Below are 24,666 nucleotides of genomic sequence, written 5' to 3'. Positions count from 1 at the left end.
TTATAACAGATGTATTTGCTGCAGTTCTTGTTGCAAAGGCCACCGACTGGAATGTTTCATCCAGTTACACACTGGAAGTTTTGCTATTATGAAACTTTGTGTAAAAATATATATACCTATCACTGGGTTTCTGGACTGCCCAGGTTTGTATCTTGACAACAAATGTATTTTTCAGTGATTGTGAGCAGCTTCAAAACAATCTCCTCTTCCATTCGAATGAAATCAGGTAACAAAACTCGATTTTGAAACCTATGTGATGAAGTACGTTATTTCAGAGATTGGTATAGATAATATACACGGTGTTTCAAACATGACCGGTATATTTGAAACGGCAATACAAACTAAACGAGCAGCAATAGAAATACACCGTTTGTTGCAATATTCTTGGGACCACAGTACATTTTCATGCAGACAAACTTTCGAAATTACGGTAGTTGCAATTGTCAACAACAGATGGCGCTGCGGTCTGGGAAACTCTATAGTACGATATTTTCCACATATCCACCATGCGTAGCAATAATATGTCGTAGTCTCTGAATGAAATTACCCGAAACCTTTGACAACGTGTCTGGCGGAATGGCTTCACATGCAGATGAGATGTACTGCTTCAGCTGTTCAATTGTTTCTGGATTCTGGCGGTAAACCTGGTCTTTCAAGTGTCCCCACAGAAAGAAGTCACAGGGGTTCATGTCTGGCGAATAGGGAGGCCAATCCACGCCGCCTCCTGTATGTTTCGGATAGCCCAAAGCAATCACACGATCATCGAAATATTCATTCAGGAAATTAAAGACGTTGGCCGTGCGATGTGGCCGGGCACCATCTTGCATAAACCACGAGGTGTTCGCAGTGTCGTCTAAGGCAGTTTGTATCGCCACAAATTCACGAAGAATGTCCAGATAGCGTGATGCAGTAATCGTTTCGGATCTGAAAAATGGGCCAATGATTCCTTTGGAAGAAATGGCGGCCCAGACCAGTACTTTTTGAGGATGCAGGCATGATGGAACTGCAAAATGGGGCGTTTCGGTTCCCCATATGCGCCAGTTCTGTTTATTGACGAAGCCGTCCAGGTAAAAATAAGCTTCGTCAGTAAACCAAATGCTGCCCACATGCATATCGCCGTCATCAATCCTGTGCACTATATCGTTAGCGAATGTCTCTCGTGCAGCAATGGTAGCGGCGCTGAGGGGTTGCCGCGTTTGAATTTTGCATGGATAGAGGTGTAAACTCTGGCGCATGAGACGATACGTAGACGTTGGCGTCATTTGGACCGCAGCTGCAACAGGGAGAACGGAAACCCGAGGCCGCTGTTGGATCACCTGCTCCACTAGCTGCGCGTTGCCCTCTGTAGTTGCCATACGCGGTCGCCCTACCTTTCCAGCACGTTCATCCGTCACGTTCCCAGTCCGTGGAAATTTTTCAAACAGATCCTTTATTGTATCGCTTTTCGGTCCTTTGGTTACATTAAACCTCCGTTGAAAACTTCGTGGAATTCCAACACCAGAAAAATCCTCTGTTCTAAGGAATAAACCATGTTGTCCACAGCACACTTGCACGTTGTGAACAGCACACGCTTACAGCAGAAAGACGACGTACAGAATGGCGCACCCACAGACTGCGTTGTCTTCTATATCTTTCACATCACTTGCAGCACCATCTGTTGTTGAAAATTGTAACTACTGTAATTTCGAAAGTTTGTCCGCCTGAAAATATACTGTTGTTCCAAGCATATTGCAACAAACGGTGTATTTCTATCGCTGCTCGTTTAGTTTTTATTGCCGTTTCAAATATACCGGTCATTTTTGAAACACCCTGTACATGCACAAACTGACATTAGACACTCACTATACCTTAGCCATATTCAATTTAAAACAGTAAATGGGATGAGCATTCAATTGATTTACCGAATAACTTCTACTAGTATTGAAAGGTCTCTGTTGGATTCCTTTCATGATAATTTCTTAACTGAGTAGTGGAACGTGTTACTTTTACACATAAACAAGAACAATCTGTCACACTACTACACTTTAAAACACAGTTTATATGTAATTTATGTCACACAGTCTCATACGAAACCTACGTCCGTTTTCTTTTATATACTGTATATGATAAGATACTGTCATCCCCCTTCCCTTCTGTGTGAGAGGATGAATGAGAAAATGTATTTCTAGTTGCATGCTTGATGGTAGCAGACAAGCCTGTCTGCTAGAGAACAGTAGGACCAACGTCGGAACAGGTAGCTACGCTTTCTAGAAGCAAAGAGGTTTCTATTCTTAGTATGGTCCTGTCCGTCCCTTGTCATGTTGGTTTAGGGAGCTGCCTCTCTGGTCACTTCCGTTTGTATTTGTGAAGCACGCTCGGTAAGAGCCCAGCAGGTCAGTCTGTCCGCGGCGAGCGTCTGAAGTGGTAAGATCTCCGGCTAAGCGAGTGTCTGCTAAGTCCGTAGGACAATGGATTTCTTAAGTTCAGCCTAACTGAAAATTTAATCACCTTTATTTCAGGTTTAGCTCTAAAATATCTAATGTTATCTTAAATTGCAACGCAGTGTAATTCGAGTCACAATTCAGAATGTTTTCCGGTAGTTGCTTTGTCACTACTTTATGAGCAAAGTGGAACCACGTGTTGATCAGTAACTCTAAGATCATCAATCATAAATGCGTCTCGTCTTGACAATATTTTTCAATATAGCAACTTTTCTTTATGTTCAACCCACGTGGTGTGTACTTTGTGAGACCAGTACCACGTGCTTATACAATTGTTTGACCCATCAAGTTAATAGTGAGACGATAGTAACCAGTTCGAGGTTTTCTTTTGTAAATTGCTTTTCGACTAATTTATTTTAATTATCAAAATTATTGTGGAGTTACACTCTTTGTGTAAACCAAGTTAATCAGGTGAAGCATGTGGTGTAAGCATCAAAGTAGCCCTCAGCCATTCTTTTCGGGAAGATTTCACTGAGAGTTAGTATGAATTTAGTATAACAGTTTGTGGTAATTACATGACGGACAGGATTGCGCTACGAACTTAACTTCTTTGGGTGAAAATTGAATCGGTTGGTTGTGGTTAATTTCCTCTTGCGTATGTTTCAACGTTCTTCGTGTGTTATTTTATGAATGTAGTGTTGTATGCAGTCTCCCAATCTTGGCTCCCTATTTGATGTGTTCCATAAGATTACAAACTCACATTTTCACAATCCTAAATAAGGCAGCAGTTTAGTATGAATCAAGTTTAACATGCTGAAATTTCAATGATCAATGTTAAAATAAATTTCCAAATACAAACTGATTTATTTATTTCTATTTAATTTGCCCATATATATATATATATATATATATATATATATATATATATATATATATATATCAGCGCTTATTGTAAAATGAATACTAAAAGATTATAATTAATGTTAGTATGGTTGGAAATTTGGTAAGCTAGACTCGATACTTGGTGAAACAGCTGCTCAGTAATGAAGGTTAACTTCCTCAGACAGCTCACAGCTTTTAACCCACTTTTATAGTCTTGAATAGCAGCACCGCTTGCAGAACAAATTAATGCAACAACATTACAGTATGTACTGTAACTCAGGCCGTTTTACAGCATTACGTAGTGTTTCTCTAGCAGGAATTCGCTATTCAAGCCATCGACGAGTCCAAAATCTTCTTCGCGACTTTCCCCTCACGTTTTCGACGATCGCCAACAGAGTTAATGAAGCTCTATTTTCGTATGGAAACTGTGTGCTTTGCGAGCCAAATATAGCCGAAAACTGCCGCTAGAGAGTGCTCAAAGCGCAAATCAATCACGTTAGACAGCTCATCCCGTGTGCCAGCGGCGCTTTTTCTCGAGAAGTCGCAAGATATCTCGTCCGTGCCCACGTCACGTAAGCTGTCTCTTCCCGTGTGACGACGGCTTTGCTTGTGGCCATTGGGAAACTGAAGTTCCATATTTCAACACGCATTGCCAATTCTTACACGGCAATAAAGTTGAAAAGTTTATGTGAAAGACGACGCTCTCTACTGCCTCGGATCCCTAACGTACAATATTTTCCTTGTCATTTCTTACACCAACCTCATTTCCAAACTGATGTCCTGTATATTACATTTGTCTCTATACCAGACCACAATAATGAGTGAAAACTAGGACAGAAAGTGGGACGATTTCAGGTAAAATCAGAGACAATGTAAGAAAGATGTAGGGTTATTTTATGTGAAACTAACCGTATAGAGTTCTGGAGTAAACTCGTTGTTCGCCAGGGAAAGCGCCAGCAGAGAGTATGATGGAAAATCCGCAGCCATGGCAGCACACACCTGCAACAAAGGAAGTGAGACTCCAAATTTTGTCAAATTGAGGAGAATTGCAGTACAGAAGTATTCTTAAATCTCGAATAAAGCGATAGTCTATGTCGCAGAACAATATGCAGATTTAGTAGAATAGTTTTTCTGTGCTCTTGCCAGTGTAAACATGTTGGAAAACATTCAAAATTCATCCAAACTGATAAAGCTGTTCAGTGATCTTCGCTTATGGGCTCTGACAATACACATTATAAAATACGGATAAAAAGAGTGCCTTGCTGGTTCTTCTATCGAAAAATCTTTGTTCCAGCTGCACTGATAACAACAGTAATAATCTTCTCACTGCTTTGGTGTGGCCCGCCACGAATTTCTCTCCTGCCCCAACTTCTTCACTCTCAGAGTAGCACTTGCAACCTACGTCCTCAATTATTTGCTGGGTGTGTTCCAATCTCTATCTTCCTGCAGAATCTTTGCCCTTTACAGCTCCCTGTAGTACCATGGAAGTTATTCCCTGATGTCTTAACAGACCTCCTACCATACTGCCCCTTCTTCATGTATTTCTGTTCTCTCCGGTTCTGAGGAGAACCTCCTGATGGCGTACATCATCAATCCACCTAATTTTCAGCATTATTCTGTAGCACCACATCTCAAATGCCTCAAATTTCATCTGTTCCGTTTCCCTAAAGTCCATGTGTCACTACCATACAATGCTGTGCTCCAAACGTACATTCTCATGCGTATCTTCCTCAAATTAAAGCCAGTGTCTGATACTACCAGACTGCTCTTGGCCAGGAATGCTCATTTTGCCAGTGTTAGTCTAATCTTGATCTCTCTTTGCTCCATTCACCATGAGTTATTTTGCTGCCGATGTAGCAGAATTCCTTAACTACATCTACTTCGTGACCGTCAATCCTAGTGCTAAGTTTATCGCAGTCCTCATTTCTCCTACTTCTCATTACAGTCGTCTTTCTTCGAGTTACTCTCAGTCCATATTCTGTACTCATTACTCTGAGATGAAGAGGTTAGCACAGGAAAGGAATTCGTGACGGTCCACATCAAACCAGTCAGAAGACTAATGACTCAATAAATAAATAAATAGACTGTTCGTTCCATTCAGCAGATCCTGTAATTCTTCTTCACTTTTACTAAGGATAGCAATGTTTTCAGCGAGTCTTATCATTGATATTCTTTCACCTTAAATTTTAATTCCACTCTTGAACCTTTCTTTTATTCCTGTCATTGCTTCTTCGATGTATAGATTGGACAGTAGGGGCGAAAGACTACGTCACTATCTTACACACTTTTTAATCCGAGCACTTCATTCTTTGTTTTTCACTCTTTATTATTTCCTCTTGCCTGTCGTACTAGTTGTATATTACCCGTCTTTTCCTATGGCTTACCCCTATTTTTTGCAGAATTTCGAACACCTTGCACCATATGATGTTGTCAAACGCTTTTTCCAGCCCGGCAAATCCTGTGAACGTGCCTTGAATTTTCTTTGTATTGCATTGTATTGTATGGGACTCGGAACCTAGAAACGACGGAGAGGGTTCGTCCCCGCCGTAGCCCGCAGTGGTACACAAACCCCACAAGAGACTACAGAGGTCCCCTCACCCCACCGCCGCCCCACGACGAATGAACCCATGCTTATTGTGCGGTTCGGCCTCCAGTGGACCCCCCTCCTCCTTCCCCCCCCCCCCCCCCCCCCCCCCCCCCCGCGAACGCCTGACACCAGACAAGTGTAACCACAATGTTTGCATGGTAGACTAATTATGGTGTACGCGTACGTGGAGAAAGTGTTTGCGCACCAGTCGCCGACATATTGTAACTGCGGCGGAATAACGGGAAACAGCCCGCATTCGCCGAGGCAGATGGAAAACCGCCCTAGAAACCATCCACAGACTAGCCGGCACACCCGACCTCTACACTAATCCGCCGGGCGGATCCATGCCGGGGACCGGCACACCTTTCCACCCGGAAAAATGTGCGTTCGACCGAACGGCTAACCGGGCGGGCTTGATTTTTGTTTAGTCTTGCTTACACCATCAATCGCAACGTCAGAACTGCCTCTCTACATCTACATCTACATGATTACTCTGCAATTCACATTTAAGTACTTGGCAGAGGATTCATCGAACCACAGTCATACTATCTCTCTACCATTCCACTCCCGAACAGCGCGCGGGAAAAACCAACACCTAAACCTTTCTGTTCGAGCTCTGATTTCTCTTATTTTATTTTGATGATCATTCCTACCTACGGAGGTTGGGCTCAACAAAATATTTTCGCATTCGGAAGAGAAAGTTGGTGAATGAAATTTCGTAAAAAGGTCTCGCCGCGACGAAAAACGTCTATGCTGTAATGACTTCCACCCAAACTCGAGTATCATATCTGCCACACTTGCTCCCCTATTACGTGATAATACAAAACGAGCTGCCCTTTTTTTGCACCCTTTCGATGTCCTCCGGCAATCCCACCTGGTAAGGATCCCACACTGCGCAGAAATATTCTAACAGAGGACGAACGAGTGTAGTGTAAGCTGTCTCTTTAGTGGACTTGTTGCATCTTCTAAGTGTCCTGCCAACGAAACGCAACCTTTGGCTCGCCTTCCCCACGATATTATCTTTGTGGTCTTTCCAACTGAAGTTGTTCGTAATTTTAACACCCAGGTACTTAGTTCAATTGACAGCCTTGAGAATTGTACTATTTATCGAGTAATCGAATTCCAACGGATTTCTTTTGGAACTCATGTGGATCACCAAACACTTTTCGTTATTTAGCGTCAACTGCCACCTGCCACACCATACAGCAATCTTTTCTAAATTGCTTTGGAACTGATACTGGTCTTCGGATGACCTTACTAGACGGAAATTACAGCATCGTCTGCGAACAGTCTAAGAGAACTGCTCAGATTGTCACCCAGGTCATTTGTATAGATCAGGAACAGCAGTGGTCCCAGGATGCTTCCCTGGGGAACACCTGATATCACTTCAGTTTTACTCGATGATTTGCCGTCTATTACTACGAACTGCGACCTTCCTGGCATGAAATCACGAATCCAGTCGCACAACTGGGAAGATACCCCATAGGCCGCAGCTTGATTAGAAGTCGCTTGTGAGGAACGGTGTCAAAAGCTTTCTGGAAATCTAGACAGCAGTGGTCCCAGGACGCTACCCTGGGGGAACAACTGATATCACTTCAGTTTTACTCGATGATTTGCCGTCTATTACTACGAACTGCGACCTTCCTGGCAGGAAATCACGAATCCAGTCGCACAACTGAGAAGCTACCCCATAGGCCCGCAGCTTGATTAGAAGTCGCTTGTGAGGAACGGTGTCAAAAGCTTTCTGGAAATCTAGAAATACGAAATCAACTTGAGATCCCCTTTCGATAGCGGCCATTACTTCGTGCGAATAAAGAGCTAGCTGTGTTGCACAAGAACGATGTTTTCTGAAACCATGCTGATTACGTATCAATAGATCGTTCCCTTCGAGGTGATTTATAATGTTTGAATACAGTATATGCTCTAAAACCCTACTTCAAACCGACGTCAATGATATAGGTCTGTAGTTAAATGGATTACTCCTACTACCCTTCTTGAACACTGGTGCGACCTGCGCAATTTTCCAATCTGTAGGTACAGATCTATCGGTGAGCGAGCGGTTGTATATGATTGCTAAGTAGGGAGCTATTGTATCAGCGTAATCTGAAAGAAACCTAATCGGTATACAATCTGGACCTGAAGACTTGCCTGTATCAAGCGATTTGAGTTGCTTCGCAACCCCGGAGGCATCTACTTCTAAGAAACTCATGCTAGCAGCTGTTCGAGTTTCAAATTCTGGAATATTCCATTCGTCTTCCCTGGTGAAGGAATTTCGGAAAACTGCGTTCAATAACTCCGCTTTAGTGGCACAGTCGTCGGTAACAGTTCCATCTTTACCTTTCCTAAAGCCAAACTGATGGTCATCCAACACATCCTCAATTTTCTTTTCCATTATTCTGTATACTATCTTGTCAGCAACTTGGATGTATGAGACGTTAACCTGATTGTATCGTAATTGTCGCACATGTTAGCTCTTGCAGTCTTCGGAATTGTGTGGATGACACTTTTCCGAAAGTCAAATGCTGTATCACCAGTTTCATACATTCTACACGTCAACGTAGCTAGTCGTGTTGTTGCCACTTCCCCTCAATGATTTTAGAAATTCTGATGGAATGTTGACTATCCCTTCCTTCTTGTTTGATCTTAAGTCTGCCAAAGATCTTTCAATTTCTGATTCTGATACCGGATCCTCTACCTCTTCTGTATCCACACCCATTTCTTCTTTCATCACATCAGTCAAGTCTTCCTCCACATAGAGTCCTTCAGTGTACTCTTTCCACATATCCGCGCTTTCCTCTGCATTTAACAGTAGAATTACCATTGCACTCTTAATGTTACCACCCGTGCATTTAATTTCGCCGAAGATTGTCTTGACTTTTCTATATGCTGAGTTAGTTCTTAAGACTATTATTACTTTTAAGATTTCTTCACACTTTCCATGCAGCAATTTCACCTTAGCTTCCCTGTGCTGCCTATTTATTTCGTTCCTAAGCTTCTTGTCTTTCTGTATTCCTGCATTCCCTGACCGCGTTTGTACTGCCTTTGTTCATCGATCAACTGAAATATTTCTTCTGTTACCAATGGCTTTTTCGCAAATTCCTTTTTTGTATCTATGTTTTTCTTTCCAACTTGTATTATTGCCCTTTTTAGATGTGTCCATTCCACTTCAACGGAACTGCCTACTGAGCTATTCCTTGTCGCAGTATCTATAGCCTTAGAGAACTTCAGAGGTATCTCTTCATTCCTTAGTAGTTACAGGGTGTTTCAAAAATGACCGGTATATTTGAAACGGCAATACAAACTAAACGAGCAGCGACAGAAATACACCGTTTGTTGCAATATGCTTGGGACAACAGTACATTTTCAGGCAGACAAACTTTCGAAATTACAGTCGTTACAATTGTCAACAACAGATGGCGCTGCGGTCTGGGAAACTCTATAGTACGATATTTTCCACATATCCACCATGCGTAGCAATAATATGGCGTAGTCTCTGAATGAAATTACCCGAAACCTATGACAACGTGTCTGGCGGAATGGCTTCACATGCAGATGAGATGTACTGCTTCAGCTGTTCAATGGTTTCTGGATTCTGGCGGTACACCTGGTCTTTCAAGTGTCCCCACAGAAAGAAGTCACAGGGGTTCATGTCTGGTGAATAGGGAGGCCAATCCACGCCGCCTCCTGTATGTTTCGGATAGCCCAAAAGCAATCACACGATCATCGAAATATTCATTCAGGAAATTAAAGACGTCGGCCGTGCGATGTGGCCGGGCACCATCTTGCATAAACCACGAGGTGTTCGCAGTGTCGTCTAAGGCAGTTTGTACCGCCACAAATTCACGAATAATGTCCAGATAGCGTGGTGCAGTAATCGTTTCGGATCTGAAAAATGGGCCAATGATTCCTTTGGAAGAAATGGCGCCCAAGACCAGTACTTTTTGAGGATGCAGGGACGATGGGACTGCAACATGGGGCTTTTCGGTTCCCCATATGCGCCAATTCTGTTTATTGACGAAGCCGTCCAGGTAAAAATAATCTTCGTCAGTAAACCAAATGCTGCCCACATGCATATCGCCGTCATCAATCCTGTGTACTATTTCGTTAGCGAATGTCTCTCGTGCAGCAATGGTAGCGGCGCTGAGGGGTTGCCGCGTTTGAATTTTGTATGGATAGAGGTGTAAACTCTGGCGCATGAGAAGATACGTGGACGTTGGCGTCATTTGGACCGCAGCTGCAACACGGAGAACGGGAACCCGAGGCCGCTGTTGAATCACCTGCTCCACTACCTGCGCGTTGCCCTCTGTGGTAGCCGTACACGGTCGCCCTACCTTTCCAGCACGTTCATCCGTCACGTTCCCAGTCCGTTGAAATTGTTCAAACAGCTCCTTTATTGTATCGCTTTTCGGTCCTTTGGTTACATTAAACCTCCGTTGAAAACTTCGTCTTGTTGCAACAACACTGTGTTCTAGGCGGTGGAATTCCAACACCAGAAAAATCCTCTGTTCTAAGGAATAAACCATGTTGTCCACAGCACACTTGCACGTTGTGAACAGCACACGCTTACAGCAGAAAGACGACGTACAGAATGGCGCACCCACAGACTGCGTTGTCTTCTATATCTTTCACATCACTTGCAGCGCCATCTGTTGTTGAAAATTGTAACTACTGTAATTTCGAAAGTTTGTCCGCCTGAAAATGTACTGTTGTCCCAAGCATATCGCAACAAACGGTGTATTTCTATCGGTGCTCGTTTAGTTTTTATTGCCGTTTCAAATATACCGGTCATTTTGAAATACCCTGTACTTAGCGCATTGATTCTTCCTAACTAGTCTCTTAAACTTCAGCCTCCTCTTGAACACTACTAAAGTGTGATCCATATCTACATCTGTTGCTGGGTAGGCCTTAAACTCGAGTATTTGATTTCAGAATCTCTGCCCTAATCATGAAGTTATGTAACTGAAATCTTCCCATATCGCCTGGTCTTTTCCGAGTACTCGTGTACCTCCTCCTCATGTGATTCTGGAAAAGAGTATTTGCTATTACTAGCTGAAATTTATTGCAGAACTCAGTTAGTCTTTCTCCTGTGTCATTCCTAGTACCAACCCCATATTCTCCTGTAACCCTTTCTTCTGCTCCTTCTCACAGTACCGCATTCACGTCCCCCATGACTTTTAGATTTTCATCTCCCTTTACTCACTGAATTACCCGTTCAATAACGTCATATACTTTCTCTATCATTTCATCTTCAGTCTGCGACGTCGGCATGTATTCCTCAACTATTGTTGTTGGTACTTGTTTGCTGTCGATTCTGACGAGAACAGCACTATCACTCAACTGTTCACAGTAGCGTATTAGGACCAATACTGTTCCTGATATTCATCAATGACTTTCCCAATAGTGTTACTCACGGTGGAAAAATCCTCTTCGCTGATGACAGCAATATTATATTCACTGAGAAAACAGGAGAACTCCTTACCGAGAAAGCAAATGAAACTCTCAAGAAAGTTTATGATAGGTCAATAAGTAATAAAGTGACATTGAACATAAGGAAAACTAATGTCATAAATTTCAGTTTGAAGAGGAAAAATGACAATTTAAAATTAAATGTAGATGGCACCTCTATAGACTATGTAACAAATTCAAAATTTCTAGGAATGAATATTGATTCTCTGTTGAAGTGGTGTGAACACGCAAAGGTACTTGCAAACAGAATGTCATCAGCATATTATGCCCTTAGAATCCTATCATCAGTGTGTAACATGCTGAGTCTTTTAGTTACATACTATTCATACGTACACTCAATTCTTAGCTATGGAATTCTTTTTTGGGGAACAAATGCACAAAATATGAACACAATTTTCAAACTCCAGAAAAGAGCCATAGGAATCATAACCAAAAATGGTAGTCGAGCTCATTATAAAGGTCTGTCCAAAACATTGGGGATTTTAACTGCTGCGTGTGAATACATTTACCAGTCAGTTGTACACATCAGAAATAACATTGGTAATTACTGCACAAACAGCTCTGTCCAGTACCATGCAACAAGAGATAGACTCAACTTACATTCACCATGAAAAAATAAATATAAAACTCAAAACAGCATTTTCTACCAAGGAACAAAACTGTACAATAAATTACCAAAAGAGATTAAAGAAATTGTCAAAAACCACTTATTTAAAAAGGCAGCTATGCATTGCACAATACTAACACCTCTTCCTCTTTCTGAGCTCAACATCTCACTCATTATGGAGGGATGCTGACTCAGTTTCTCAGGATAGCAAATGGGAAGCTTTGGTACAGAAAATGGTCCAGAGATCACCAGTGTGTGTGTGTGTGTGTGTGTGTGTGTGTGTGTGTGTGTGCGTGTGTGTGTGTGTGTGTGTGTGTGTAGTGAGTGAAGTGTTCTGAAACAATGTGTGTATAGTGTGTGCAGTGACAGATAATGAGATATGAGTGAACAATGTGGCAATACATTAATTAATAAGTTATTTGTAAAAAGAGTATTGTATACCAGGAGTAAATCTAATGATTGTCTCTAACTAGAAGTCTGTAAATATATGTATATACGAATAAGCTTATTTTAAATTGATCTCAATTTGTAAATACTTTGGCATGTCCTATATCCTTGTAAAAAGAGATCTACGGATGAATAGAGCTACTACTATTATTACTACTACTACTAACTCACTCTCCGCCCTACCTTCCTATTCATAATAAATCCTACTCCCGTTATACAATTTTCTGCTGCAGTTAATTTTATTCTTTATTCATTTGACCATAAATCCTTCTCTTCTGTACATTTCACTTCATTGACCCCCACTATACCTAGACTGAGCCCTTGAATATCCATTTTCAGATTTTCTAGCTTCCGTACCATATTCATACTTCTGACATTCCACGGCCCGACTCTTAGAACGGTATCCTCTTGTTGGTTATGCAGTTCTTTTCTCATAGTCACCTCTGCCTTGGCAGTCCCCTTCCGAGGATCCGAATGGGGGGGCTATTCCGGAATCTTTTGCCAATGGAAGGACCATCATGATACTGTTACAGTTACAGGCAACCTGTCCTGTGGGTACACATTACGTGTCTTTAATGCTGTGGTTTCCATTGCCTTTTGCATCCTCATGACGTCATTACTGATTTTTCCACCTTTAGGGGCAGTTTCCCACCCCAAGGGCAATATAGTGCTCTGATTCCTTTCACCTGATTCCACCGCTCTGCAAGATTATTGCCGGTGTTATCTGTGTGTTTGTAAAACAGTAATTTATTTTGTATCTGATTCATGTCGTGGGAGGGCGCATTAACACGCCGACGGCGCCATCTTCGGCGCAGCCGCCAAGCAAAGAGCTAATCGGTATCGTTCAAGAGGCGAAGGCCTTCGCGCGGTAGAATAGCCTCTTTGAGTGTGTTTGAGTCATGCTCGTTTTATAACGCTTCCCGCAAACATGATGTCATTTTGACGTCACACGCAATGTCGACGACCGCACGAACGCCTATCGACTTCGTGAGACAGAAGAATATGAATTTTTTTGTTTCTAGTGTCACTCTCACCAATGCAAAGTATCCTCTTAGGTTCATGCCTAACCACACACTCGAAAGGCGGCACATATTCGAAAATAAAGAGCCAAATATTTGTGAGGGGGAAAGGAATGAATTTTATTGTTGCACGTTTCAGTCGTAGCAATTTAAGCTGTCCTCTTAGATTCCTGCCAACAACATTCTTGGAACTCACTAAATATTTATTTCATCGTTTATTCTCAGATCATACTGAATATAAACGATATACAATATTATAGAACACATTTGTATTACATTCATAAGAAAGTAACAGAGCAATTTAACAAAGCTAACATGAAAAAAATTCATGTAACGGGATACAAACCAACAACACTAGATTCCAGAAACCACGACGTTTTTCGTTGCTTGCACTTAACCTTGTGGTGTTTAACTCCGTTTTGGTCATCATATTCTATCTTGATTGGTTGCATGCGTTACTAAGAGACATTTAATAGCAGTGGTGATGTGTCTGCTATAAATTTTCAGTGCTCCGTTACATTGAAAAGCATACTGCAAAATACAAAACAAGTTTATTTCATTCTTAATTTTGTAAATTATTGAAGATAATAACTCACTCTTAAGAGAGCACTCTTACATAAAGCGTAGTGGTCGATAAATGATTACGTGACATTTTGTAGTAACAATTATTGAAATAAAGCATTCCAAAAATGACGTGTTTTTCTTAATCACCGGTACGCGCGAACGAAATCTGAATGGGAGGCCTGTATCAAATACTAACGAAAGTCGATAATTGATTATGCGGTCGTCGATATTGTGTGTGACCTCGAAATGGCACGTTTGCGGGGATTGTTGTGGAACGAGCGTTACCCAGTGTGTTATCGCCATGGTTATCGCTATCTGAGTTAAATGAAAGAAATGTATTCAATTGTACGTAACAAACAAAAAAGTGATGGTCAGTGCCGTGAATGAAAATTTAATTGCGATTAGTTCAGTTCTTGTCCTGACAGCTCATGTTCAAATTCGAGGATACTGTAAAGGCTATGTCCCATTAAAACACATCGTTGAAAGTGAGAAGGGATTTATCTATCTGTCAAGAAAACTGATGTGAACGTTTGTGTGGAAGAATGTTTCTTGCATTTGAATCTGATTTTATTATAACAAGATTTGCGTTTTTCATGACTGAGTTTTGTTGGAGTTCGAAGTGAACCAGTAACAGATATTTAAAGACAAGAGCAGAGAATATACCCCAAATGTCAGCTTTCGAAAATCCACAGAACTCTTAAGAAACTGATTTTACACAAATGATTGAATTTTTGTCCCTCTCTACTTTCGAGCTTGCAGGAAGTTAAGCTAACCAATTCAGTAAAGTAATTTAAATTATTTGTTGTGCCCTTCGCAAGTCTGAGATGGTCAGGCTGAGTTATTATTTGTACCTGATTGAAAGTTTTCATCACCTGGGTGCACGACGTCTGCTAATGCCTGTTTAAATCGGGTGGGAGTCAACCTTTTTCATCTACCACGAACTTTTGTGTATCTGTTAGTGCAAAATTTTCTAACCGCCCACCAGTTCCACACTAATAGTGATTTACAAAGTAGGGGGGTAACATTATTGCATAAAATTTAAAATCAAAGTAACATGTTAAAGCGAATACTAATAATTACTAGCACAAAACTTTATGTCAAAATTGTTTGAATCCTAATGATAATGTTTTTAAAACCCTTGCGCCTACCGAGCGAGGTGGCGCAGTGGCTAGCACACTGGACTCGCATTCGGGAGGACGACGGTTCAATGCCGGGTCCGGCAAACCTTAATTTGGGTTTTCCGTGATTTTCCTAAATCGCTCCAGGCAAATGCCGGGATGGTTCCTTTGAAGGGACACGCCCGACTTCCTTCCCCGTCCTTCCATAATCCGATGAGACCGTTGACTTCGCTGTCTGGTCTCCTTCCCCAAACAACCCAACCCAACCTTGCGCCTACCATCCGCCATGAAAGCTGGAATACCCACTAGTGGGCTCTACGGACCTGGTAGATTACCACTGGCCTAGGTAATATCGTCCACATTGGGAGTGGTGCGCCGCAAGGAGGTTTACCATTTCGCTAAAACGTGCACAATTCCCGGTGAGCTGATCTTATGCAGAAACCATAAAAAAAGCACAAAGCCAGACGCTGCATGTTGCAGGCGTGGACCTCACTGTCACTGGTTTTCTGCACAGCCAGCTCTACATGACTCTCTCCTACGTTAGTGAAGCAAGTAAGCTGTGATTACGTAGGCTTTTCCTGCGTAGTAAGTCTTCAAAGTCTCTTAGAGTTTGGTGCCGGATCCTAAAATCAACTTGACTCGATATTTCGGCTATCCAACTGTTCGCCATCTTCAGGAAACTGCTGCTTCTGCTGATGAATCCCCCTGAGAACTGACGCCAGGCTGCAAATCGACGTCCTATATAGGCCACGGTTCAGTACACAGGGCATGCGCTGCCCATCACTGTTGCTGCCTTCGAGGATACGGCACTGAGGACTTCAGCTTTGCAACCAACGTGCTTCTGGAGATACGTGTATGATACATTTTTCGTCTGGCCGCATGGACGTGATGCTCTTAATAGATTTTTGAACCACTTCAACTGTCTTCATCCCCGCATCAGTTTTACTATGGAGGTTGAAAATGATGGGATGCTTCCATTTTTAGACGTTATGGTTTACAAAAAACCTGGTGGTACTTTGGGACACAGTGTTCACCGAAAGCCGATGCACACAGATTTGTATCTGCATCCTAAGAGTTGTCATCGACTACACCAACGCAGTGGCGTCCTTAGGACTTTGGTACGGAGAGCATATGCCATTTCCGACGCGGATAGCTTAACCCAAGGACTTGCGCATTTGATGACTGTTTTTAAGGAAAATTGATACTCCGAGAAGCAGATTCGTCGGGATATGGAGTTTGGACCATCCACAGAGGTGTATGAAGAGGAACATAGATCGGTGGCCTTTCTTCCTTATGCTGGAGGCTAATCGTTTAAGATTGGAAGAATTTTAAGGAATTAACATTAAGAGTGTGTTCCGTCGACCTTCTAAGATTAGGGCACTGCTCGGCTTTGTGAAAGATGATTTGGGGCTTAGGAAACCCGGGGCTTACAAAATTCTGTGTCAATGTGGGAAAACTTACATTGGCCGTTCGATTCGCACAGTGCATGACAGGTGTGTGGAACATCGCCGTCATACGAGGCGACAACAGCGGGAAAAATCGGCAGTAGCAGAACACTGCTTAAATGAGGGACACAGTATGAAATTTGATGAAACTGTGGTAGTTTCCAACATTTCCGGTTTCTGGAACAGAGTCTATAAAGAGGTGATTGAAATTAGGTTGGTGGATAATTTAATCAACAGAGACAATGAGTTTCCTCTTAGCAAGACGTGGAATCCTGTATTATCTCGCATCAAAAGTGAACCTTCTTCCTTGCGGCCCTGAGTGCGATATATCGTTGCCAGCAGTGTTCCACCAAGGGCGGCGCCACCTCCCTGTCTTGGAGGGCAGCACATGCGCCGTGTACTGAACGGTGCTTATATAGGACGTCAATTTGCAGCCTGGCGTCAGTTCTCAGCGGGATTCATTAGCAGAAGCAGCATTTTTCTGAAGATGGCGAACAGTTGGATCACCGAAATATCGAGTCAAGTTGATTTTAGGATCCGGCATCAAACCCAAAGATACTTTCAAGCAAGTAAGCTATTCGACCATGTTCCACTCATACTGCTTCAAAAGTCGAATTCGGACGAGCTTCATAACTCAGAATGAAATTCCAAGCGTAAAAAGTCTCGGGCACAGCTGTAAATCAACACAGGAAATGTATTCGCAGTTACGAATATGAACCACCATCGGCGGTATGTTGGAATGACAATAATGAAAACTTGGTGCCGGACCGAGGCTCAACCTGGTCTCCCTGCTTTACGCAAGCAGTCGCCTTAACCGCTTAGGCTATCCGTGCCCGAATTATAGCCAGACCCAAACTTCCACATGTTGTGGTCATACATCACATCTTGCACTCGTACGTTACATATTCCGTCCAAGAAGGGCATAATTATTGAGAGTCGGAGGTCTGGTATTGGCGAATAAATGCAGAATTGCAGTGCCTGTGCCTGCAATGTCACACGTGGACAAACGATATATGAAAGTTTGGTTCTGACCGCGATTGGTGCACGGATATCCGAGGCTTTTAATGCGACGCCTCGTGCAAAGCCGGAAAGCCGGGTTATCGACCCGATCACGCACATATTTTCCATTGTCATCATTCCAAAATACAGTCGATGGTGGTTCATATTCGCAATTGCGAATACATTTATTTACAGCAATCAAGTTACAGTCGCCCCAGTGGCTGTTCCTTCGAACATGCATGCAGGGCCGAAGGAACATGCCATCACATCTCTTAATAACACAGGCATGCCAATTTCGTATAAATAAATACCCTGCCAATGTCGACATTTTCAACTAGCTGTTAACAAAGGAGGTTATAACTCTGGAAAATTTATTAAATCTTAATGAAATGTATTTTCTTGCCTACAGGCAATCATTTGATATTAAAATAATGACTTTGCACACCTTAAGAACGAATCTTGAGATACAGTATTAGGATGCTTTAAATGTACGTGGAGCGTTCAATAAGTAATACAACACATTTACTTCTGAAAGCAGGTTGGTTTTATCTGGGATTCCAGTACACTACGTTACGCCTCACTCTTTTGGATACAAAACCCTGCATTTCATCATAACCTCCGTTTAATGCGACCGCCTTAGGCGACCTTATTGGGAGGAACTGTATGCCCGCATGGTACCAGTCTGCTGGTCGATATCGGAGCTAACGTCTTGCTGATGGATAAGTTGTAACGCCGGAAATGCATATCCTCCTATTTCCATCTATTGTACTATAATTTCTCTCCTTATTTTGTTTCCTGAAGATATGGCATTTCTCTGTCATTATATATCGTAATTGTTTTACTATATATATATATATATATATATATATATATATATATATATATATATATATATATGCATTTATGTCGATGTATAATTCTTTTGTTTTGTAAATACTATTTGTGTTTTTACGCTCGGTCTTGCCTAGGGAAAATTATGCTATCGAACGAATACATCTATAGGTCGTGTGGAGGACCAAAGTGTTTAGGATCTTTGGTAGTGTTAACTCTCCCGAGTGGAGCGCGGGCAGAGAGACTTTGGCTGGAGTACGGCGGAGGAGCAGGTGTGTTGTGTGACGCTCCCGCGAGTTGCCGAGCTTTCGTAGTTTGGCAGCATGCAATTGCGCTCGTCTTGCTATGATAGTTTCTGACACAGTGTCGCGGACGGGAAGCATTAGCTGGCGCACATCAAGAGGCCGTTTCGCCTGGTGACCATGTCGAGAAGAAGGTGCGCCAACATTCAGCTTCTGCAACAGCGACGGCCGACAATGAGTGACTGTCGCCACCTCCTCGACCGACGACTTCAAACCTTGAATCAACCAACAAGGAAGACTGGAAGCACGTAAAGTTTTAGAACTGTATGGCAGACCTCAGCTTTTAAAATTGTTCCATTGGCCTCACAAAATTACAGCAACTTAGCATGAACCTTTGTTGCTCATTGTCACAATTGCATTACCAAGCAGGGTCCCTTCATTTTCCGGAATGAACCCGAGTGTCGTTGAAATTCAAACGCCAGCATTAAAGTAATATCATTCGATGTCGCTGTCTTAATTTCAAAGTTCAGTTAAGGTATTCATAGCTGGCTACAGTATTTAGATTACACAAGCACAAATTAAGAGTGCGAGTTCTATTACCATATTTTAGCTTACCTGTGACTTGGTACTTACTAAATTGTACTATTGTTAATTGTTCAGAATCATTTAATTCAAGTTCAAAGTTAAATCTCTTATTTCTAAATTGGGTAGATTCAAGTAGCTTTTGAAATGATTGTTGAGGTAGCCCAAGACTAACCTTATTTTACTGAATTTCGTAGTGCTTCAGACAAAGCTCACTATTAATTTCAGTCACTAAAATTAACTTTCAATTTTCCAGTTTTTTTGCTAAACTAAGTCAGAGCGTAGCGAAATTTATTACTTCTGACAAACATTCAGTTTTCACACAACACGTGTCAACCTTCAGTTGCCACGCTGTTAGTGCTAATTATATGTGCAATAACCTTCCTTTTTCAGTTATTGTAGTAGTTGTCCATAGGATTGGCGACCGTAATTTTCACCAAATCTCAAATCTCTAATTAACGCCAGTTAATTGTTAACGTAACGACCGCACATTTACTTTCTTTATTAACTTTACCCCTTTTCAAAATTAATTTGCACCAGTTTCATTTGCATCTTTCCTTTCAAGCAAGATGTAACCCTTTCACCCTCTTTACCTACAAATTAACTTCGGTGACGATTTCTTTTCCCAAATTTCCATTAGGTGCATGCGGTTTAATTTTTCACTGTCATTAAGGTCGATTAGTGAGGGGAGGTTACAACGTATGTCGGCGCCACCAACACAGACGTCCAGTTGAGCAACGAGACGTTTGATTGTGTTCCGTCGATGATCTAGAATGAGCGTCTTCACGTTCCACCATCGCAGGAGTCTGCTGTGTGCGGGCGGGAGGTACGCAGGAGATCGGGCAGGTCTGCGCAACCTTACTGCGACGATGAAAGACACTTCGCCCAACGTGCTTTTGTTCACTGCCAGGCCTCCGTATACATCCTGCAAGCGCCTATGAATGTCTGCGATGCTCTGATTTTAGGCCAAAAGAATCTAAATGGCAGCCCTCTGCTTGGAACGCACCTTTGTTGCACACGCCATTTTGAAGCCTACGTATAGCGAAACTTGCCGAGAAAAAAAAATACGTTGGATTACTTATTTTACACCCCTCGTACACACAACTCTTATTAATAAGAGAGTGTAAAACTGTCAGACGACGTCAGAGGAAACAATTTTTCTTAACTTAGTGTTCTGTTTTGAAATTCATACAGTGAACTGCAAGAGATTTTCAAATTAGTTAAACAAATCTTAAATAGTTTAGGAAACCAGAGGCGTCTTTCACTTTTAGTAACCGAAGGAGATTTGTCTACATGTTCTCAGCGAGTAGGTTCTTCTTGGTAAAATTTTTCTCCTTTTATTTCTGACTATTGAAGAGTAACGCACGAGAAATGCAGCTGCTGGTGCAAGGACGTGGAATAATGTATATAAACAAATTCATTTCGAAACGTTAGTAGTTACACTACGACAATGCGAGCAAGAAGAACTGTAGCCAGCCTTTCTTTACAAGACGTATTTCTGTGCTGTTGGAAGACATTTAACGTAATAAGACGAGAGCAATTAAGGACACATTACAGACCGTAAGCGCTAAACTTTTTCTTTGTATAACCCCAAGTACCTTCATTAATGTCATGAGAAACTTTTAAACTTTGTAAATCATACTCTCTTTTATGTGATAAGGTGTGCTGGAAGAAACAATACTTGCGGCTATCGTAATACTACACACACCGCCACAGGACTGTGATATTTATAGGCAACCGCCATCTAGAACTGAAGTGAAGTTCAGTAAATACATCAGTCACGGGTCGTTGTTTCCTATTAGAATGTTTGTCTTCCGCTGTTCTTGCTTCTGTCTGATAACGTCGTGCCAAATGACATAGCTGCTTCTTCAACTTTGCTTTTTTACAATGTCATTCATTCCTGTTAATATGGTGGCTGTTGTCCTCCGTAACAAATTACAGGGTTGTAGAGCTAACAGTTTCTATCACGATACAATAAGTAACACTCAGGGGCATTATCTGCTCATATCAAGTACCTAGGATTCTTACATACGGAATGATACTAATAAACTCAAATCAGAACAGCATAGTATTATATCGGCATTTCATGAATGTTTGCTTCAGTGGCAGCTTTGAGCAAATGGCTGTTACACTGCACGAATTAGCCAATAAATCGCCACATAAACACAAAGAAAATCAATCTGTAGAAGAATTTGTATAGCAATCGCTAGTAACCTTCTCACGTGTAGGCCATTAAATACACTCCTGGAAATTGAAATAAGAACACCGTGAATTCATTGTCCCAGGAAGGGGAAACTTTATTGACACATTCCTGGGGTCAGATACATCACATGATCACACTGACAGAACCACAGGCACATAGACACAGGCAACAGAGCATGCACAATGTCGGCACTAGTACAGTGTATATCCACCTTTCGAAGCAATGCAGGCTGCTATTCTCCCATGGAGACGATCGTAGAGATGCTGGATGTAGTCCTGTGGAACGGCTTGCCATGCCAGTTCCACCTGGCGCCTCAGCTGGACCAGCGTTCGTGCTGGACGTGCAGACCGCGTGAGACGATGCTTCATCCAGTCCCAAACATGCTCAATGGGGGACAGATCCGGAGATCTTGCTGGCCAGAGTAGTTGACTTACACCTTCTAGAGCACGTTGGGTGGCACGGGATACATGCGGACGTGCATTGTCCTGTTGGAACAGCAAGTTCCCTTGCCGGTCTAGGAATGGTAGAACGATGGGTTCGATGACGGTTTGGATGTACTGTCCACTATTCAGTGTCCCCTCGACGATCACCAGAGGTGTACGGCCAGTGTAGGAGATCGCTCCCCACACCATGATGCCGGGTGTTGGCCCTGTGTGCCTCGGTCGTATGCAGTCCTGATTGTGGCGCTCACCTGCACGGCGCCAAACACGCATACGGCCATCATTGGCACCAAGGCAGAAGCGACTCTCATCGCTGAGGACGACACGTCTCCATTCGTCCCTCCATTCACGCCTGTCGCGACACCACTGGAAGCGGGCTGCACGATGTTGGGGCGTGAGCGGAAGACGGCCTAACGGTGTGCGGGACCGTAGCCCAGCTTCATGGAGACGGTTGCGAATGGTCCTCGCCGATACCCCAGGAGCAACAGTGTCCCTAATTTGCTGGGATGTGGCGGTGCGGTCCCCTACGGCACTGCGTAGGATCCTACGGTCTTGGCGTGCATCCTTGCGTCGCTCCGGTCCGCTCCCAGGTCGACGGGCACGTGCACCTTCCGACGACCACTGGCGACAACATCGATGTACTGTGGAGACCTCACGCCCCACGTGTTGAGCAATTCGGCGGTACGTCCACCCGGTCTCCCGCATGCCCACTATACGCCCCCGCTCAAAGTCCGTCAACTGCACATACGGTTCACGTCCACGCTGCCGCGGCATGCTACTAGTGTTAAAGACTGCGATGGAGCTCCGCATGCCACGGCAAACTGGCTGACACTGACGGCGGCGGTGCACAAACGCTGCGCAGCTAGCGCCATTCGACGGCCAACACCGCGGTTCCTGGTGTGTCCGCTGTGCCGTGCGTGTGATCATTGCTTGTACAGCCCTCTCGCAGTGTCCGGAGCAAGTATGGTGGGTCTGACACACCGGTGTCAATGTGTTCATTTTTCCATTTCCAGGAGTGTATAAAGCAGGCAGTGTGAATGTATTGATGCAAATAAAATGATGCATAACGTATTTCGTAGTAAATCTGTGGTTGTGAGCTAATTTTAACTAGACGTTTCTTTACAAAATTATTCTTACGACTACGTCATGATGTTGGCCAGTACTACGGCAAATCATCCGATTCAAAGTTCGATACTATTTAAGATGACAATGAAGTCTATGGAGGATGGTTAGTTTTGTGACAAGTTGAGCAAAAGATTACCCAAGCTGGTGAACCAACACGTTTACGCCTCTGCTCGTAGTATTTACCTTAGCTGTGATGATCTGTCATGTGCATGGCTGCTATCGTCCTCTGAAATCCCTATAAAAACTAATTAATCCTTTGCTGATTTTTCTGGCGGAAACTCTATGTAGCACATTCACGTACTAAGTTTACAGATCTAGTGGCAAGCTGAGTAGATAAAATAGCCTCGTACAGATGCATTTAGTACTGGAAACCTCAACGAACCGCAACTCACGCAACAGCATACTGGCAAAGTATACTAATCTATAACTTTGTTTTTGGGCTGCTTCAGTTCCAGCATTGAAAGCTCAGTATCTAACAGTGATACTGATCACCTGTAGAAACAGGATTCACCGTAATACTTAAGTTGTTCTTTGTTTCAAACTTTGTTCCACTAAATGGACATAGCCGCCACCCTCATCATAATCACCATCAAACATTATGGTTAATTACTCAGAGTCCTCTAGTGGACTTTGTGGTGTGCGTACTGTAAGACCTTCGGTACACACACCATCAGATTACTTGACTTGTCTCTCTAAAGAAGCAGGCGAGTGTCAGCAATATGTATCGTGGTCTTATCGTGGCGTGTTTATCTTCTGCCGTTAGGTCAGACGATGGAAATGCCACTTGCACGCTTAGAATAACAGATTGACGGTGACCAACTTTAAACAGAACTTGATTAATTTTCACACACGATTATTATAATAATAAAAAGCATAGATATTACGTAACTTGATTCTGGACGCTGTTTACAACTGACAATCTGAAGTTCCTTTGGTCTTGGTACGTTAATCTTATTTCACATATCCCTGATACTTGACAAAGTGTCTATACATTTCTCTTCATGGCTATGTACAGGAATGTGATAATCTTATTAGGCGCAGGCTGAAACTTGACTATAGACTGGTACGGACTGGTACAGACTGGTACAGACTAATGCAGACTGACTAATCGGAGGTCTGTACACTCGTTATAATACCTCGCGCGTTCATGTATCACTGCGCGAGTGTGATACGCGAGGAGAAAAGGTTCTACGTTAGCAGCAATCTCATTGGCTGCGTTACATATTAACACGCGGATCGAAGGAAGCAGAATTTGGGCCGTCTCTATGACAGCGCCATCTCGTAGTGCGGAGACGGACGAGTTGATATCCCTTTGACCTATGGGAGCGCCATCTAGCGGGCCAACCATAGCGCCATCTACTTTCCCCTTTCAATCTGGACAAGTTTCGTTCTTTGTAGTTTTTTCGTTTGACGCTTATTTCGTGAGACATTTGGCCCGGTCACGATCAATGGATCACCCTGTATAATAATGCATCACAAATAGCCGAATATGCTGTTCTGCTTCGACATGGATGCTGGATTGCAGCTGTTTCGTATCTGTTCCGGCTACATCGTAAAATTATGCATTAAATCAGCGTAGCACACGATTCGTAATTTGTGCAACTTGCTGGCTGAAGTGAACCGTCAATTTTTACATACTTAATACGCATTCTATGCTGATGCAACGTGTAAAAATTCAGTTTAGCCAGA

The 24,666-nt window shown here is 42.8% G+C and overlaps 1 protein-coding gene across 1 annotated transcript in view; it reads right to left on the bottom strand.

The window, feature by feature from the left end:
• LOC126336076 (serpin B8-like) overlaps positions 1–24,666 on the bottom strand; it is a 103,903-nt gene that overhangs the window by 67,398 nt on the left and 11,839 nt on the right. The window contains exon 2 of the mRNA XM_049999556.1: positions 4,212–4,301. Within this exon, the coding sequence (XP_049855513.1) occupies positions 4,212–4,301 (90 nt within the window). The remainder of the gene's footprint in view (positions 1–4,211; positions 4,302–24,666) is intronic.

This window comes from Schistocerca gregaria, chromosome 2 (assembly GCF_023897955.1).
Source record: "Schistocerca gregaria isolate iqSchGreg1 chromosome 2, iqSchGreg1.2, whole genome shotgun sequence".
Taxonomy (NCBI): domain Eukaryota; kingdom Metazoa; phylum Arthropoda; class Insecta; order Orthoptera; family Acrididae; genus Schistocerca; species Schistocerca gregaria.
Note: the sequence above shows the minus strand (reverse complement) of the source record. Positions and strands in the feature narration are given on the sequence as shown.